The 13,227-nt window shown below is 44.3% G+C and overlaps 1 protein-coding gene across 7 annotated transcripts in view; it reads left to right on the forward strand.

Moving 5' to 3' along the window:
- Positions 1-12,979, forward strand: part of MBNL3 (muscleblind like splicing regulator 3) — a 97,223-nt gene extending 84,244 nt beyond the window's left edge. For 6 of the 7 annotated variants that reach the window (XM_064462971.1, XM_064462974.1, XM_064462972.1 and 3 more), the window contains 3 exons: positions 1,489-1,583; positions 3,026-3,099; positions 5,634-12,979. In XM_064462971.1, coding sequence (XP_064319041.1) covers positions 1,489-1,583; positions 3,026-3,082 — 152 coding nt within the window. In that variant the 3' untranslated portion in view covers positions 3,083-3,099; positions 5,634-12,979. The remainder of the gene's footprint in view (positions 1-1,488; positions 1,584-3,025; positions 3,100-5,633) is intronic. The other variant, XR_010374799.1, reaches the window with a different exon arrangement.
- The last annotated feature ends 248 nt before the right edge of the window (positions 12,980-13,227 follow it).

Here is a 13,227-nt window from a genome sequence, read left to right on the forward strand (position 1 = left end):
GCTCGTTGCTGCTGCAGGGATCCAGTATGTTCAGGCTCAGCATCTGGGTCTTACTGGGAACCTGTGCAGGTCTTTGAGGGACCTTCCACACTGTCTGCAGCTGCTGGGCACAGCAGGGTGGGTGAAAGCTGAGCTTTCATCCTCCAGCCAAGGTTATACAAGACTACCAGCATCCAGGTGTGTGCCTGCTTCAGACAGAGGGAGAAAGGCGGGAGCAGGAGCCCTGGGGAGAGTGTGAGGCTTTCAGGGAGCAGGTCTGAAAGCTTTGGCAGGAATGGCTAAGCACTCTGCTCTCGAGCCTCCCCATCCCTATAGCGCAGAGAGGACACACCGCTTGCATGATGGGGAGCTGAGCCTTTCAAACACACCTCTGCCTGTAGGAAACCCCAGCCCACACGCTCCAACGTCCCGTGGCTGGAGTGTGCCCAGCCCACAGGCACGCATGCTCCTCGCCAGGGCCGGCCATGTCTGCTGGGGTGGAGGGGAAGGCAAGTCTGCTTCCCTGCCGCATGTTTGCAGGGATGGCTGGGCCTTCCTGCGGGCTCCCTGGCCCTGCAAACCCCTGCCCTGGGGTTTGGGGGATGCCCATGTGCACCCCGGAGCATCCTCTCCAGCACCGTGTTCTGCAGGACACAGAGCTGCAGGAGGCTGCTGAGCTCCCTGCTGCCGTGTTGTCCTTTTGGATGCTCTTTCTGCGAATTGTAGCTGTTCAGATGCATTTGTGTATTTTTCCCTCTTGGCCCACTCCCCTCTCCAACCCCCCAACCCTGCAAGAGGGGAGTTTTGCCAAATCCTGTAGAATTAGGGTGGAAAGGAAGCACACTGAATTTGTACAGAGAGAGCTCGGGCTGCCAGCCACTCGTTTGCCACGCCTCTGGCTCTGTCCCGTGCCGAAACATCGTCCCCGCTAGAAAGACGCAAGAAAACCCGGTGAAAGGGCTGCGGCAGCCGCTGCAAAGTGCATCATGTACCTCTGGTTGCTGGCGGGGACGGGGTGGGGAGGGAAGGGGACAAGCTTTCCCAGGCGGGTGGGAGGGTGCGCTTGCCAAAATGTCCCCACCCAAAGGAACGTGCACTGGCTGTGTCTAACTCCCCACGGGTGCGAGCTGACGTGGGCTTTTGCTAGCACACCCGCCCTCTCCCCCCTTTGGAAATTTGGCCCTCGGAGTCTAATACATCATTGTTCTGCTTATAAATGTACTAAGTGTTGAGAATGTTTTGGTTTTTTCCTTAATTATAATTGTAATTGGCTTTTCCCCTTCTCTCTTGTTTATTTTTTTTCCCAACGCTGTCTTGCTTTGCACTGTGATTGCATGCTGCGCCCCGATGTGTCCTTCATGACGATGTCACATGGCTTGTTGCTGTGATTCCTGCCACGCCCCCAAATCCACCACATGTTGCCATGGTTACATTAAAAAAAAACAAAAAAAATATATATATATACGCTCCACCCTCCCGTATGTCGCTTCCATGGTTCCCTTCCGAAAGTGCCCATGATGCACGGTGCTACGCCCACCACTGTGTCTGCAGCAACAACTCCTGCCACCAGCGTCCCCTTCGCTGCAACAGCTACCGCCAATCAGGTTTGGCCCTTTCAATGGCTTTCTTTCACGTGTTCAGATCTCGAGGACCGGGCGAGGGCCAGATCCTGCGCGGGGCCGAGCGCCTTCCCAACCCGCTCGGCTCGGCGCAGGCTCGGGTGCGCAGAGGCAGCGTGTGCGTGCGTGTGTGTGTGTCGGGGATCGGTGAGGGGGCACCGGCCGGTCCTGCCGTGTGCGGGATGGGCGGCGAGCCCGGCCGGAGCGTAGGGATGGGCGATTGGCAGGGGTGCAGGCGCTTCTCCAAAAACAACACCCTCCCCTGGATTCTGAAAAACTGGGCTGTAAAACTCCTGACCATGCTGTCGTACAAGACCTGCAGCACTTCTGCTTTCAGTCTCAAGCAGAAATACCACCTTGAGTGTCCTTCCCCGTGGTATTTTGGCATGTCCTCTCCTGGCTGGAAAGTGGAAGTGAAAACACAAAGTGGTCTCCCACCACCACAAGATTGGATTCTAAAAACAACCAAAAAGACCCCAAACCAACCAAAACCCTGAAAATCAGGGGTGAGGCCTTGAAGTCTGAAGCTTATTTACACCAGTAACGTCACCCATCCCTACAGAAATGACTCTGGATGTGCAGTACGTGCCATTGTAGCACTGCCATAAGTGTACAGGATTTCATGCATGTCTGCCGAGCCATAATTCTCTCCAAAACTTTCTTCTGAAGATACTGAGTTGTGATGGCTGCTTCCGCACCAGTCCTGAACTGTATATGCACAACCTGTCCTAGTGATGCTTCCTGATAATTTGGTGTGCCACAACTTCTCCCAGTTAGACCAGGGACATTTCAAACAGGTTCACACACACAGAGTAGTAATTTTAGAGGTTTTTTTTATCATGCTCTCAGGTTTAGAGCTATTGCTAAGAAAACAGGGTGTCACTTTGTTCGGTAGGAGACTGTTAGCCATGCCGAATGTCAGTAATATCTCAGGGGGCATCCTCTAGTCTTTTGCTAGTCCAGGGTCACGAGGCTTTCAGTAGAAGTTTTGCCTGCGTAAGTCCTAGGCAGTGTTTTACTGCTCGCAGTAGGGATTGCTAGTCTTTTTTCTGTGCTTTGTTGTTATTTTCAGGTAGAGCAGGTCTTACTCATACTGGTATTGGTCATGAGAAGAAAGCAGAAACTCCTGTGCAGCGTTGTTCTGTGGCTGTATGAGTCCTGTTTCAGCCAGATAGCTTCAGGGCATTTCTGTCTTACTTGTAGTCTGCGGAGTTAAAATCCCAGTACATCCACCACGTACTCCACGAGGCATCAGTAGTGATGCAGCTACGTGTACTTGATGTGTAGCAAAATAAAGACATCTTGGAAGTGGATCCTGTTTTATTAGACACTGATGTACTTACTAACCTGATACTGAAGACAGAATGAGCTGCCCAATCTCAAGACAATGTTTTAATGTGTTGTGTTCTTTGTTTTTTTTGCTGTAGATATCCCAGTTATCAGTAGATGAACTGAGTAGCAGCATGTTTGTTTCACAGATGTAGAAGTTCCCAGTAGAACAGTAAGTTCCTTTTCGGTATTTCTCTTTACGGTGGATTGCTTTGTACAAGGGCACTGCATCCCCCAAGAGGGGGCTGGCTCGGGCAGAGGGGCCGAGCCTGCGGGATGCCAGTGCCTTCACACTTTGCCAACTCAACAGAAATTCAGCAGCCGCAGCGCAGATATGGACCAGCCCTATGGTTTATGACAAGCAATGTTTTGTTGTGTCAAATACCTGTTTTACGGTGTTTGCAGCCTCCCTTCTTACATCCCCCTGAGTCTTGACGGCTGTGTTTACAGGTTACTCTTGCTCTGCACGGCTCCCAGCTGCCTGCAGATGCCTCAGGGATTTGCACTATTGATGGCAAAGACTGCTCTGGTGATGAGTCAGCTGAAAAGGTGTAACTTCTCTTTTGCTGTTAGTGGCATATTTCCTTTCCTGGGGTAAGCAGGATTGGGTCATCATCAGCTGCTGTGCATCTGCAAGGCTGGCTTGGTCCGAGCAGAGATCTGCTATTCAGCTGCAGTGGGGACCTGGCTCATGGTGGGTTTCTTCAGAGGTCCTTGTATATATTTAAGACCAGGATGAATGCCACAGGCAGCATATACTTCACCCTGCCTGCAGATCCTGGGCTTGCCTAAGCTGCTAGGTTTCTCTGAGTGGGAATGATGGAGGAGTTTGTCCTTTTCTTTGACGTACAGATTTTACAGATGTAGCAGCAGTGTCATTTTTCCATTGCTTTTCTTTGTGAGCGTTACCTGGTGTTCATGAGAGAAAATCCCTTGAGGGTTTCAGTTCATCACCGTATTTTTTTTCACCCCAAGAGGGTAGAGAGCAGTTCATCCAATTCAGCAAGAGGTCACCATATTTTCCCAATGCAGGCTGTTTAGTATACAGATACGCAACCCATTTCTTCCTTAGGTCCCATATTACAGGCGAGTACTTAAATGTTGGAAATTAATTTGGCAAGCAATTCTCTAGTGATGTCTTTAGCAATTGTCAGAAGTTACTGATCTCTGCTGACCTCAGTAAAGTACCGTATGTATATGTATGTATAAATGACCCGCTAACTGTGTGGCCATGGACCCCTGTTCGTGTAGGGGTGAACACCAAGCTGTCCCCTTTAGTGAAAGTGTTCCGTGTTACACAAGTGTACTGCTCTCCCAAACGACAGACAGACGTGACACCTGACATGTTAACCCATTTCCATAACACATGCAAAACAGCCTGTTCCACCTGATAAGGAGATAATTTGCATTGGAAGAGCATTATTCACTTAACGCTGTCGATCGTTAGTGATTTCAGACTAGGTGAGGAACTTCCATGGGATATATTTCTTTAGTAAGTAGGGAGCACGGCACAGTCTGCTAGACAAAGCATCAGCAGTGCTGTTAAGAACCATGAAAAACCTTGGCTTGAAAATAGTAGGGTCAACATATTGAATTTGATGGGATTTCTTGGGGATCAGGCTTAGGTCAGTAGCGAACAAGGAGCCTGTTCTTCACAAGGGCAGTGTGAGCATGTGCATGAGCCAGCACTCTGCCAGAAGCACTTGCCCTCTTAACACCTCTCAACGGCAGGTCATAAACCACCTTCGGAGGCTGGTAGTAAAGGGCTATGCCCCACAGCATGCCCAGTGCTCACAGACCCACCAGTGACCATTTTCATGCAGCAGCATGCATGTTTTGATCCCATTCCTGGGTTGTTACCCACCATGTCTGTGCATAAACTAAAGGCGAGCAAACCTCTTGAGGACACATCGTTTCATGCTGCCACCCAAGCATGTGAAATTGTGCATTTTTTGTTTTGCCAGACAAGGACCTTGGTTGGCACTCTGCAGTGCTGAGGGGCAATTCCCAAAGCTGGCTGGAGTGGGAGTTGGGTAATTGAAACACTTGCTGCTCTGGCAGGTGTTTTTCCTTTCCTCCATGGTTGATGAGGTCCAGGTAGCCAGGCTGTCTAGCCTAGCTCTGCAGGAGACAAGTGTTGTCCTTGTCCTTCAGGGGAGGATTTTCACGATAACATCCCAAGAGAAGCATTTTTTTCCCAGAATAGGGTTCCCTGAGCACAGCGTTTCTGTGTGTGTGTTTTGTCTCTGGGCCCAATTTGCCTTTTGTTTGTGGCTCTGTAGGATTGGATTTTAATGTGACTATCTGTGGTGCTCTCCGAAGGAAACAGGAGCTAACAGGGGTCAGGGATTCCTCTGGCCCTCTCCTTAGTCACTCTTTACCTGCTATCCTGTCCAAAAATAAGACCATTATTCGCCCACTTCCCTCTTTCACTAATTGTCGTGTCAGTGTGTGTGAAACACACTGGAAACTGAAAGCCCTAAGTGCAGATTAAAGAGAATGCAAAGTGTGTTATTAGCAATTTCACCCTAGGTCAGAAAATTAAGGGAATAAAGTGTTTTCTCTCTGCAACTTACTAATGGCAACCTCTTGGGCAACACAATGAGGATGTAAATGTATCTTATTAGAATGACTTTTATTAAACTATAGATGTATCTCTTTCTAACTTCTCACTGTTTCTTTGTTGTTTTTTTCTTTCCTCTGCAGCAGACCATGTTGAAATTCTGAACAGTAAAATTATGGAGCACCAGGACTTCTTGGTGGGAAGCTGCGCATGGCCTTTCTGTATATACCCCCTCTTCCCTCTATCGTTCTCTACCACCTCTACAGTAAGCCTGTTGCAGCCTACATGTTAACCAAAAACTGATCAATGGGAATGTCAAAAAAAAAAAAAAAAAAGCACTATAGAAACAATTAACAAACAGCGCTCTGTTATATGAGATATACAAGTAGAAAATTATAATAGACTTTTATAACACATTACTTTAACACACTTAATCATTTTATGACTACCATCCTGATAAGTGCATCTGCACAGCGGACTGTTGGTTTACTGTATACTATCGATGGATAAATGTTCGTCTTGTTTTTAAAGTGTTATCTTACTGTTTTGTTTACATCATAGTCTATTGATTTGTTTTAAAGTGTACATCATTATCAAGTATACTCAATACCATTTTTTCATTATTGTTATGTCTTAAGTTTTCATATACTGTAGGTTTTATGGGTTTTTGTTTGTTTTTTACTAAAAATGTTATTGTGGGAAACAGGAATTATGTGCTTGAAAAACACGACACAGGAATGTTCTGCCCTTTGCGGGATTTTGCTGTTAACGTCAGCTAAAGTTGCTTGTGTTAAATGCTTCTTTTATCATTTAAAATTTGCCTTCAGATAGTCTCCAAATTTTTAGTACAAGTGATATGAAAGGACAGCTGTCATTTTAATCCAGTTCAGGGTATTTCTTTCAATACAATTAGCTAATTCTGGAAACTTTTGGGAAAAAAAACCACAAAAAGCCCAGGCTCAGTACGGGGACAGGAACGATTTGCTCAGACAGTTGTAAGCATCAAGGGACTTCTGCAGTTCTGTTGTCCATTGAAGTGCATTCTCAGCTGCAAATGGCGCACAATCTCTCTTGCTGTTCTCATGGTGCAGTCAAAACAGGAAAAGAAAGGGTGGTGAAGTGAGAGTGAGACAGCTTCAGCTGGGCAAAGGCCCTCACTGCATTGGAGAGGAGCGAATGCCAACCATTAGCTGGAGTGGGCAATACCGTGCCCAGGGGCTTGTCTCCACTAAGCATGCCGAAACATTTTGGCCTGAAATCTTATGTGATTCTTCTTGAAATTTTGTCAGCGTGCACCAATTATTTAATCACCATTTTCCATAACTGTGTTAATTTTTTTACCCCGTGATCTCTGGCCCTTTAAAGCAAACACAGCCGTAACAACGCAGGAGAAAGCTCAGCATAAGCTTTCCACCACAGATGAACATTCATCTTACCAGAGCTCCTGTAGGTCAGTGGATTTATTTTGGCACCTTCTACTTGATCAAGAGCAATGTTTGCCGTACAACAAGGGCTAGTTCTCAATACCTCCTTTTCATACGCACGAATAAAACGATTTCCAGCCCATGCACCCTGGACAGCCCAGCCTGTCGTTATGCTGCGTTGCTGAACAATCTGGCTGCAGAATGCGTTTTGGTTGAGGATACAGCAAATTCATCCCTGTCATAGCTCTACAGTATCATTGGCATTATGGAAGAGATGGATTTGCTGCTGTAAATCCACAAACTCCATACAAAGAGGAAGAGTCATTACTGAAATCAAGCAAGAAGCCAGCTCCCAGCGCCCAGAGGACTGGCCGCTCTGAGCTCACAGTGGTCCTGTAGGGTGCCAAATTCTGACAACCAGGTTTTCGTTTCTTTTCCAAGTTCCTTGGCCTTGATTAGAGACTTTTCTTGCCCCCTCTCCCACCAGTGTGAGCATAGATAGTTTGCTAGATGCGTGTCTCCAGGGACCACAAGTGATGGAGGGAGATCTAGGGCACAGCCGGTGCATCCCAGAGCAGGCTCTGACCGCCTGCCTGTGGAGACTCATTCACAGCAAGAATGTTTGAAGAGCCCAGCTGAAAAAGGCCTTGAGCCAGAAGGAATCTCTCCATTCATTTCGGCAGGCTTTGAACCAAACCCTGAGAGAGGGGAAAAAACATCCCCACCCTCCCAAGACCCTCGTTTATGAACCCCGTGTTTTGACAGTCGCTTGTGTCCAGAGACGCTCCCCCGCCGTCGGCGTTCACAAGCAGCAGCGTTGCCTGAAATCAGTGACTCTCATTTATATTGGCGACCGCATACCTGTTCTTTTCACCACTGAGTTTCTGTTTCCCAAAACCATAACATTGTTAGTGGAAAAAGTGGATTTGAGTACTTCCTGTTTGAAATTATTTGTGTATCAAAAATGGGTTTTGCACAACCTGTGCCAGTGCCTCAACAAAGAACAGAGCTGATCTTCTTAAGCCAGAAAGGATGCATTCAAGCTTGTATGGCTTTATGAGTTCAAGGAGGTTGGAATTTTTTCAGTGCTAAATGGATTTTTGTATATCTTGACACTTTGATGTAACCTCCTGTTTTATTTATCGACTTAAACGTCTGGCATAGATGTGCATAGAATGTAAACGTAGAATACAGCTGTTTTCATGTCACTTAAAGCACTGAAAAAAAAAAAAGCGTTTAAGGATTATTTTTATTAAAGAGGTCCAATGAGGGATGTTCAGGGTAGTTATATTAGGTGCCACAACAGTTTTTATATTGCTGGCAAATTTAGAGTTAATTTGTAAATGAGTTTAAGGAAAGAAAAGCTTGAAGCACTAAACTTCACCAAATTCAAAACAATCTCGGCAAAAATGCCATTTTGAGGTAGCACTATTTAAACTAGTTGTGCAATGACTTGCTCTAATTTTCTTTGTTCAAGAAAGAAAAGAAAAAAAAAAACCAGTCGCCAGACTATAAATTTCCTAAATAGACTATTACAAAGTCACCGAGCTAGTTAGTGACTCTAAACAAATGTCATAAAAGCATGAATATCATCCTTTATTTGACAAGAGATGTATGTAAGTTTGTTTAAATCAATATAATTTTAGTGACATTTTTATAAGCTTCCCACTTTCCATGAACCTATATTTTTTATTTATCCAAAGTTATTTCTCTTTGTCCATTTCTCTCAGCCTTATGCAAACAATATGCAAGAAATGCTGAAACTTGGATAAAACGGGTCATGCAGAAGGAAAATGAAAGCTGAGATTGATCATTTTCACGAAAAAAGGTTGTTAGTAGTTTCAATAAAAAGTACTACTACTAAACTGTAACATAAGCAGACAATAAAAGAGGGATTTAAAATAAAATGGATTCATAAAACTATTAAGATTATTTTTGTTAAATACAGTGTTTTTAGTAATTTGGAACATGATTTCACAATCAGCCGTGTTTTTTAGTTGGAAATTTCTAGCTGATGATTTTTGACTGTGTATTTTTGCATCGCGATGTTCTAGAAACTGTTACCTCCCTGGCCAGCCTGCGCCGGCCCCCTTCCCAAACCCCCCGAAGCGCTTTTCCTCTCCGCCCTCCATCCTTGCCGTCTTGCACCACCCCCGGAGCGTTCCCGAACGGCGGCACCGCCGGGCTGGCCGGCAGCCGCAGCCACGCCGGCGCTCCGGGTTCCCGCGGTGGGGTGCTCCTGGCGCGCCGGTGGCGGCGGACGTCGTGCCGGAGCTGGGCCGCTACCGTCGAGGCGGCGATGGAGGTGGCGCGTGTCCCGTGGGCGCAGCTGGCCGGAGGAGGAGACGCGTGCGCCGGGCGGGACGTCTGCTCCCCCACCTCGCGGGCCGCTGGCTGGCACGGTAGCGTAGCTCTAGGACACGCGGGTACACAATGATTGAGAAACTGGAGTCCTCGTTTTGTTTATCCCTTGTACATTTCACAGACATGAAAATTGAAAAAGGTGAAATTTATGAGGAAAATCTAATTTCCCATTCCTGTTGAATGGATTTAGTTTGATATTGACCTGATTTTACCATGTGCCTGTTGAAGGCCTTAGAGTATATACTGTATGTTAAAGACTGTAATAACTTTAAAAAAAAAAAAAAATAGTTGATAGCCTAATCCAAATGTAAATAGAGCTACCACACATTGTTACTAGGCTACAACGCATTAATTCATGTCATATATTTTCATTTCTCTACCATTAGTTTTTAAGGTTTTCATTATTGCTTTTTTGATATCTTTAGTAACTAATGAATTTAATTTTGAAGGAGAGTTAGAGAAAGTTTAAAATTTTTAATACATGTATTCAGCCCATTTAGTTATATTCTAAACCAACACTGAAGCATGGTAAGGTATAGAATACAGTCCATAACTAGTTTGTATAGTTTACAGTTTAAGAACAAAATTAACTTTGTATGTAACTCCTACAATGATAGATTCATTGTTAACTAATTATATTAAGTTGTTGTTGCTATGGCAACAAAACTACAACATGGCTACCTTTGTATACATTATTTGTGAAATTTTCACATGTAAATTAAAAGTGATGTGTAACAGTATGAGCTTGTTAAAGGTACAGTTCAATACTGTCAGATAAAGATATGATTGAATATTTTTAAAATCCCAAAGTCCCATGTGAACGCTGAATTTGTGTCTTTAAGGTCACTTTTTCAGTCAAGAAGTTTACAACACATGGATTTAGAGTCAGGTTTTATAGCTTGTAGAAATTGTTGTGTGGCAAGGGTTATTCCACAGTATTTTCACTTCGAAAACACAACAGCCTGTATTTACGACGTAGTGACCGGTCTTGCTTTCGTTTCACGTTCATTCACACGGTGGGAATTCAGAATTAATCCGTTTCAGTACTGTAGCTCTGCCTGCAATTTTGTTTTCTCCAGAAGTTGAGTACTCACGCGATTACGTTACGATCAGGGCTAAATAATTAAGCATATAACTATTTTAATACTAATTTATATTAGCAAAAACTGTACATAAGAAAAAAAATATTGTGGAATGACCCCGTAACAGTGTTGAAGATACAAATATGCTGCAGTTAAACTGATTCAGTTAGTGTACGAATGTGTGAGACACACCTTTTTTGCACTTATGTACATAGTCCACGAAAGAAATCCTTGGAACTTATTTTGAATATAAAAAGTCTGTAATAATACAGGAAAAGTTTGTAAAAGAGATAGGTATTACTAAGGCTTTGAAAAGGAGGAGTTTTTTGCTATAAAACTTATCTGAAAGCATGATGTTGCTTTGCTGTTGTAAAAGCTTTGTAGTTTGCCATAGCTTATTATACAGCAGACTGATAACAGGTCAGCTCCAACCTGCAGCACAGAGAAATGGGAAACAGTGCTTAATTAATTAGTAAGGTCACTAGCAAAGATTTGAATTACTTTTTTGCTTTTTTTAATCGGCCTACATTTTTAAACACACCCCCTAGGTTGCGTTTCTGATAGGCTGTGTTCTCGTTGAATCCTGTTGGGACTGATAGGTCTGTGGTGGCGTACACACATTTTTCCTACCACCTAATCCTATTTCTAGCTGGAAGTGTTTGTCTGGTGGAGGTGACTGTCATTGCAGTGAGTGTTTTAAATCCCAGAGGGAAATCAAAATGTCACAGCTTGCTGAGTTTTAAATTTTTTTTTTTTTTTTAACCGTTTTGGGGCAGAGTAACAAAATGGAAGGGACTGCTGAGCTGTGGATGGATGGGGGTGGTTTCGGGTTGTCTTGGGCTGTTTCCTCCGCTGTACAACAGCCGCGGCGTTCGCTTGAGAGCGCCACGTGGCCGCGTGGCTGCGTGGCTGTCCTGGGGCTCCTGCTAGGGGTTAACAGGCCCCGTAGGGTGGCCACCGAAGGAGGGCGCAGCCGTGGCCCCCGGCCCGCTGAGCAGCCTCTTGGCTCCCTTCGCACTGCGGTGGTGGTGCTGCCAGGCCCCCGCACGCCGCGGAGATTTTGGAGACGCTGAAGCGCCTGTGTTGACCCATTTATTTCTGATTAAAACCAGTATTCTTTTTGCGAAAGTCAAGCCCCAGATTTGCTTCAGAAAGGTCGCTTGTTTTGCCGTGAGGCTGGTCCTGGCTCAAGTGATGAGTCGAGCACCCCAGAGCAGAACCGGTGGGTGGTGGCACCCGATGCCACCTCCCGTTCCTGCCCGTTCCAGGGTTGGGGGCTGTGGCGTCACTGCCAAGCACGAGATCTGCTCTTCGGCCGCCACCGCTGGCGTCTCGGAGGTTTCCCACTCCTCGCGACGGCAGCGATGCCCAGCGGCCCACGTTGCACCGCGGGGTGTGTTCAAGCAGGTGGCTTGCTGAATCAGAGCCGCAGCGTCGTGCCGTCCCAGGGCCTTCAAAACGGGGAAAAAATCAGGTGCTGCCTCTTTACATGGGTGTTGTAACCACCTAGATTTTAATACAAAATAACCAGCTAACCCTAGCCACCGTGCTATTAAGGCTTCCCTTTGCCGTAATCAATTTTGGTAATCAAGCGCTTTCTCATTTCTAGGATTATGAGAGAAAAATATTTTGCACTATGTGAAATGCATCGTAGCTGGTCAAACTTCTTTTCCTTGGGGTACGAGCATGATTGTGACAACACTGCTGAAATCTTTGCTAGTGATCTTTACTGACATCCTCTATCATCAAAAATAACTCCGTATGCCTCTCAAACGAGATATTTAAACATGCAAAAATAACACAACTACTAAATAAAACGAAGTTATTTTTCCAAACACACAACAGAGAGAATTACCTGACACCGAATTACAAGGTTCCAGTTCTTTATTACTGTACACAGATGCTATTTGATAGTGGTGGAAGCCAAATGATTTTGTTGCCATGGCTTTTGTATCCTAGCAGATGAGGGGATGATAAGACCATTCTTAGATTGGATTATGGGATTTTTTTTTCTTTCCAGTTAGCTTTGTTTTAATTATTTTTTTTTTTAAATCATTAAAACAAACTGAGACTCCCCACACTCTATTGTATCACCTGACAACAGATCACTATTTTTTTTTTATAAATAGAGACTTGTATTTTAGGCAATCACTAAAATCAAAGAGAGAATGTTCTCCTAAATTGTAAATCTTTAATTTAAATATATAAAAACATTTATACTGTACTGTGTAAAGTAGATCTTTGAAGCACATTCTTTTCATAGGCATTTCTGGCAAAACAAAGTAAGGGAAACATTAGATAACAATTTAATGGTATAGTTTAGAAAATACATACAAACGATTACGGTTAGCCCTGTGGAATTCTAAGAAATTAAAGTATCATTGGATCCAGACAGGCGTAGGCTAATGTAGTATTTCAGTTCCATAACACGATAGTTCATTCCCTCAACTGCTACCAACAGGGTGTACGCTTTGAATTTATTTTTCTTTTTGCCACGTTATATTGCTGTAGTGCTTGTACGTGCTTTAGAAATGTGCATAATGCTACTCATTTTAGTATGTTACTTCTATATTGTTATTGTTTATTTTTTGATCTTTTAATAAAGTGTATAAAATTCTTGGTTATGTTTTTTTATGGATCCATATCTACACATTAATAGGAGTTTACTTTAAAAACTTTTCAAGTTCCAGTTTATTAGTCCCAAACTTTAAGGGTTCTGATGTAAAAATAGTAACTAATGAATTTGATTCAATGTTATATCTAAAGTGTAGAACAACAGAATAAATTTCTTTCCAGAAAATACCTTCAGTATTTTGAATTCTGTAGCCAGTGCCTCCTTTTTACTGGATGCATTCGGCCTATCGTAT

Source organism: Phalacrocorax carbo, chromosome 11 (assembly GCF_963921805.1).
Source record: "Phalacrocorax carbo chromosome 11, bPhaCar2.1, whole genome shotgun sequence".
In the NCBI taxonomy this organism is placed as follows: domain Eukaryota; kingdom Metazoa; phylum Chordata; class Aves; order Suliformes; family Phalacrocoracidae; genus Phalacrocorax; species Phalacrocorax carbo.